Source organism: Geospiza fortis, unplaced genomic scaffold (assembly GCF_000277835.1).
Source record: "Geospiza fortis unplaced genomic scaffold, GeoFor_1.0 scaffold213, whole genome shotgun sequence".
Taxonomy (NCBI): Eukaryota; Metazoa; Chordata; class Aves; order Passeriformes; family Thraupidae; genus Geospiza; species Geospiza fortis.
Window position 1 is genome coordinate 2,309,308 of NW_005054399.1, and position 5,962 is coordinate 2,315,269.

Here is a 5,962-nt window from a genome sequence, read left to right on the forward strand (position 1 = left end):
CTCCCGCCGCAGGGTGAGGGGCCGGGGGGCGGGTGTCGGTGTCCCCGGGTACGGACTGTCCTTCCCTTCCCCGCGTCCTGCGGTACTGAGCTCCTCCTTGTCCCGCAACCCCCGCCCCCGTACTGACCCACCGTCCCCCGCAGTCGCTGCTGGAGCTGCACAAGCGGCGGAAGGCGCTGAGCGAGCCCGAGGTGCGGTACTACCTGCGGCAGACCATCCTGGGCTGCCAGTACCTGCACAGCCACCGCGTCATCCACCGCGACCTCAAGCTGGGCAACCTCTTCCTCAGCGATGACATGGAGGTGAAGATCGGTAAGTGGCAGAGACCCCAGCCCAGGGACCAGCCAGCCAGGGCATCTTGGTCATATCCCGTCTCCCTGTCCCTCCAGGTGACTTTGGCCTGGCCACCAAGGTAGAGTACGAGGGGGAGCGCAAGAAGACCCTGTGTGGGACGCCCAATTACATCGCCCCAGAGGTGCTGAGCAAGAAGGGGCATGGCTTGGAGGTGGACATCTGGTCCATTGGCTGCATCATGTGAGTCAAACTGCCTTTCAGAGGCCATGGGCATGGGCAATCCCTGTTCTGGTCTCCTTGGCCCCTCTGAGCTTCAGTGTGATCCAAAGCTCCAGGTCCCTGTCCCCACAGCGCTGAGTCCTGCTGCCAGGCAGCTCCCGACCTTCCCCAGCTGAAATTTCCCTGCAGGGTGCTCGATCCCAGCTTCCCTTTCCAGGGGACAGGATCCAGGCACAGTACACGTAGCTGTCAGTGTGTCTAATGCTAAGCGTGTTCCCTCTGCCAGGAAAGCCCCTGGGTGTGCTAAGGACATGGTTGCTCCTATGCACAATCTGAGTCTCTTTTGCAAAACTGACACCCTTTTGTCTGGGAATGCCCAGGTACACTCTGCTGGTGGGGAAACCGCCTTTTGAGACTTCTTGTCTAAAGGATACATACATCCGGATCAAGAAGAACGAGTACACCATTCCCAAGGTATGCTGCTTCCCATGGAGCGTCTGTTTGGCTCACAGTGGTGCTTGGTGAACCTCCTGCTGCAGCCTCTGTGTCTGCCACTCTGTGGGCTCTCCATAGCAGGGCAAGGGCTCTCATGCTGGGGTGGTGTGAGCCTTGTGGGGAGCCAGCAGCTCCCTGCCCCCAGTCCAGCAAAAATCTGAGCTGGGCTGTTGGTGTGTGGGGGTGAATGGACATGGGCAAGTCCATGAGGTCTGGGCAGGTTCCCAGCTCATCCCACTGCTGATGAGTTGGTGTTACTCCAGTCATTTGACCCCAGGCCTTGGGTGCTGTTAGGAGCCAGTTCTCTGTGCTAGCCAATTCAGCTTTCCCAGGCTTGTGTCCTGCTTGCCTGATGCAGCACTGGAGCTCTGCTCCAGGCAGAGCTTCCCTGGGCTGCAAACCCTGTTCATTTGTCACTAGTGCACGTTGTCCCTGACCCATCTCTAAACTCCACGTGTCCCTCAGCACATCAACCCTGTGGCTGCGAACCTCATCCAGAAGATGCTGAGGTCGGACCCTGCCATGCGCCCGACCATCGACGAGCTGCTGAACGACGAGTTCTTCACCTCGGGGTACCTGCCCAGCCGCCTGCCCACCAGCTGCCTCACCATCGCTCCCCGCTTCTCCCTGGCTCCCAGCAGCCTGGAGCTCGGCGGGCGGAAACCACTGACCGCGCTCAATAAAGGTAGGTGTGGGTGCCGGGGTGGGGCTGGGCACAGCCTGCCCGGCCTCCAGCAGCATCCACAACCTTCCGTGTGCCTCCCTCACATCATCTCCTGATCCTTATGGAAACTCAGAGTATTTGTGGTGAGGGGGCTCTCCCTGCTCTGCCCGGGATGAAGCAGTGCATTTGCTTCAGCTCTGTAAGGGGCTCAAACTGATGCCTGGGAAGTTCCATCAGAACACAAGGAAGACCTTCTCTCCTGTGCAGTGCCTGAGCACTGAACAGATTGCCTAGAGAGGGTGTGTGGAGTCTCCCTCACTGGAGATACTCCAGAATCCTCTGGACACATCCTGTGCTCTGGAGTTACCCTGCTCATGTCCCCCCGTGGTCCCTTCCTACATGAGCCATTCTGTGTGTCAGGTGTTGTCTGTACCTGGTGCCTTTGGAACCTCACCCTGGTCACGCCTCACAGTGTTGTCTCTCTGCCCAGGACTGGACAGCCCTGCCCAGGAGCCCTTGCCAGAGAAGGAGGAGGCGGCAGGGCTGCGGGAGGTGGGGGATGCTGTCAGCTGCCACCTGGCTGACATGTTGCAGCAGCTGACTGCAGTCAACGCAGCCAAGCCCTCAGAGCGAGTAGCAGTGAGGCAAGGTGAGCCTGGGGCAGCCCACGGGCCTCGTGGGGTGCACTGACTGTGGGAAATGTCTCCTAACAAGCTGCTTTCTTCCTGCAGAGGAAGCTGAGGACCCGGCCTGCATTCCCATCTTCTGGGTTAGCAAGTGGGTGGACTACTCGGATAAATATGGACTCGGTAAATACCATGGGTGGCAATGCTTCAGGCTTTCCTTGTGTCTGAGGGGGCTGGCAGAAGCCTGGGCTGGGACATTTCCTAGGCCTGGGTTTTTAACCACCTTATTCCACTGTGTGTGTCCAAGACCACTGCCAGGAATCTTACCAAATACCCTAGGAATCCAGAGCTGTGGTCACTAACCATCAGCCCTGGCCACTTTAATGTGGACAATGGTGTCTGTGCATGACCAAGCTCTTCCCAGCCTGCACAGGGATCATGGTGGCAGCAGAGGCTGGTTTTGAAGCAGCTGATGCAATAAGGGAGATGACAAGTCCAAAGGTGGAAAAGTGCCAGCCAGACCTCCCCAAAGAGCAGACCTGGCAGGGCCTTGGTGGGGTGGCTGTTAGGGAATCCCTGGGTGATAAAACATCTGCCTTGGTAGTTCCCACTGCTGGTGGTCCCCTGAGATTGGAGGTCTCATGGGGTTCCTTCTGGGCAGGTTACCAGCTCTGTGACAACAGCGTTGGGGTTCTCTTCAATGACTCCACTCGGCTCATCATGTACAACGATGGGGACAACCTGCAGTACATTGAGCAGAACAACACAGAGTCCTACTTCACTGTGAGGTCCTACCCCTCTGCCCTCAACAAGAAGGTCAGTCCTGGGGACAGGAGCCCTGGCTGGGGGGTGGTGAGACTCCTGCCACCCTTAGGCTTTGATGGCAGGGTGGGTTCCAGGCAGAAACATTTATTGGAGGCCACTGGCACTTTGCAGGCTTCCTCTAGCTGGTGACACATGGGCCCAAGGACAGACACTAGGAGCTCTAGCTGCTATGTGAGGCTCATTTATGAGCAGCTAAGTCCTCACAAGACGTCCATGTACAAAGTGTTCAGCAAAGCAAGTCTGATATGTCACAGTCAGAGTTAACTTTGAGGATTTCCACAAGATTTTGCTGTGACACCTCAAGCTCTGAAAGACGCAAGGAGGGTTTGGGACTGTGCTCCCCCTCCCCGTGCCTGGGGTCACCCTCAGCCCTCACAGCCCATCCCTTTTGCAGATAACACTACTGAAGTACTTCCGGAATTACATGAGTGAGCACTTGCTGAAGGCGGGGGCGAACATCACGCCACGGGAAGGGGACGAGCTGGCCCGACTGCCCTACCTGTGCACCTGGTTCCGGACCCGCAGCGCCATCATCCTGCACCTCAGCAACGGCACTGTGCAGATCAACTTCTTCCAGGTGAGGCTCTTTGCAGGGCCGTGGCTCTGGCTGCACATGGTGCTGTTTGGATGGTGGCGGGAGGGGATGACCTGAGCCAAGGCTGTGCCCGGGGAGCCCGGCACTGGGAGCTGTCTGTGCTGGTACCTAAAGCCCCCCGAACTCCCTCACTTGTGAAGGGCTGTGCTCTGGAGCAGCAGGCTGGCTGCTGCAGCCAGCTGTTGCCCTTTGCTGCACTCTGAAGGAATTTTGGAGGGACCTCATCACATGCTCTGGGTGCTGCTCATCGAGAGGAAATGCTGCCCCAAGGAGCACAGTGCTCAGTGAGCGTGTGTTCTCTCCCCCCAGGACCACACCAAGGTCATCCTGTGCCCTCTCATGGCTGCTGTGACATACATAGATGAGAAACGGGACTTCCGCACGTACAAGCTGAGCCTGATCGAGGAGCCTGGCTGCTGCCGGGAGCTGGCCAGCCGCCTGCGCTACGCCCGCACCATGGTGGAGAAGCTCCTCAGCTCCAAGTCTGGCTCGGGCCGGGTGAAATCTTCCTCCTAGACCTTGTTCTTGCTGGACTCGACATCGGTGCCAAACTGCCCAGCTGTGGAGGGAGAGGTCTGGCAGCTTCCCTCCCGTGACCCGGCTGGGTTCCCACTCCTGGGTATGGGCTCATTGCCCCGAGGAAGCCCTGCTGCTGTGGGAATGGTGTTGTTCACTGACTGGTGCCCAAAGGTTTCTTGCTTCCTGCTCCTAACAAAGTGTATTTTTAATTCCCTACCTAGTCTGTTTTTATAATTTCCCAAAGCCAAAAACCCAGCTCCAAACCAGCCCTCTTGTTTGAGGTGCCTGGGGCTGCTCTTGAGAGAGCAGAGCTGGCAGCGAGGTGTCTGTACATGGCTGTGCCCATGCTCTGGGCTTCGTTTCCTCTGGTAGAAGCTCAGGTAAGGTATTGAGCAAGCCCAGGGTGAGATTTGAGCAATCAGCCTTTTAATGCTGAAACTCCATGAAACCTCAACTTTTGTATATTTCATAACTTGAATAAAGATTGTTTAACAGCATCCAGGCTGTTTCACTTCCCTTTGCCTTGCTGAGAAAGGGGGCAGCACTGCTCTGGCTTCCCCTCTGAATGAGACATCCTCTTATCCTTGGCCTGGGCTTGCCTCTTCCTTGGCTCCATGACTAATTATGGCTAAAGAATCAGCACAAGTCCTCTCGGGCAGCAGGAGCCCAGTGCCCTGCCTGTGTTGTTCTCCCACCACTGCTCCCTGCCAGCAACTAGAGGTGCTCTTAGGCTAGTTTGTTTTTATAAGCAGGACAAGCTTTAGTTTTTGTTTTTTAATTTTTTTATAACATTCTGTAAAAATATATTCTGAAAAGAAATGTGGTACAAACCCTGTTACTTGTGTAACAAAATCCCACACCCCAGTACACAGAGGAATCAAACTATACAGAATTATTGTTGTTCCACAGAGGAGCTTTGCTGTGGGGCTCTCTGTGTCCATGGGCTCAGCTGGTGCTGGAGGCTGGCTCGAAGGGCCCACATGCCCGTGGGTATGCCATGAACCAGAGCACCCATGGGCTACCTGCCCTGGGCAGCAGGAGAGGCTGGGGGAGCTGCAGGCATAGGCCTGTCTTTGAGAGAAGGATCCTGGGAGCAAAGAACTCCCTCCTTTGTGCCCAGAGACAACTGCTCCTGGACTGCTGTGCCACCAGGCCTGGCACAGGTACAGGCTGCTGGGGCCCCTAAGGGAGAGAGCTGCTCTGAGCCCAGCTGAGATTCACACCTCCATGGCGGGGCTGTGCCCCCACAGCCCAGTGCCACTGGCAGGTCCCTGCCCCAGGGTGGCTGCTGGGCCTGGCCTGGCCAGCACAGCCCTGCTGTGGCTGAGGGGCAGCTCCGGTGTCAGGACTGGGGGCCTGCTCCTGGGCACAGCTCAAGGACCTGCATCCCCTGGCACAGGAGAGAACCCAAGGCACAAATCTTTCTGTCCCTGGTGGATGTCCCCCAGCGCCATTGGCAGCCTGAGGGCGTCACTGCGCCAGGGCCCCACTGTGAAAACACAACGTGTTTTCCTCTTTCTTCTCTAAGCACTGTGTCCACCTGAGATGTCTTTGTTTTCAGACCCAAATGCTTTCACATCTGTCTGACTGTGAGTTTGACTCAAACACTGAGTCTGACTGCGTGTGCTGGCAGTGTTGGTTGCCCAGAGGGTCCCCCAGGTGAGAGCACGGTGCTGCCTGGTGCCCAGCCCGCTGAGCCCTCGCCTGGCTGGCAGCAGGACACAG

At 57.2% G+C, this 5,962-nt stretch overlaps 1 protein-coding gene across 1 annotated transcript in view; it reads left to right on the forward strand.

Annotated features, from left to right (window-relative positions):
* Positions 1 to 4,734, forward strand: part of PLK1 (polo like kinase 1) — a 6,701-nt gene extending 1,967 nt beyond the window's left edge. The window contains exons 2-10 of the mRNA XM_031061084.1: positions 91 to 312; positions 390 to 534; positions 894 to 987; positions 1,474 to 1,693; positions 2,163 to 2,321; positions 2,404 to 2,481; positions 2,960 to 3,114; positions 3,518 to 3,700; positions 4,028 to 4,734. Coding sequence (XP_030916944.1) covers positions 91 to 312; positions 390 to 534; positions 894 to 987; positions 1,474 to 1,693; positions 2,163 to 2,321; positions 2,404 to 2,481; positions 2,960 to 3,114; positions 3,518 to 3,700; positions 4,028 to 4,234 — 1,463 coding nt within the window. The 3' untranslated portion in view covers positions 4,235 to 4,734. The remainder of the gene's footprint in view (positions 1 to 90; positions 313 to 389; positions 535 to 893; positions 988 to 1,473; positions 1,694 to 2,162; positions 2,322 to 2,403; positions 2,482 to 2,959; positions 3,115 to 3,517; positions 3,701 to 4,027) is intronic.
* Positions 4,735 to 5,962: the final 1,228 nt, after the last annotated feature.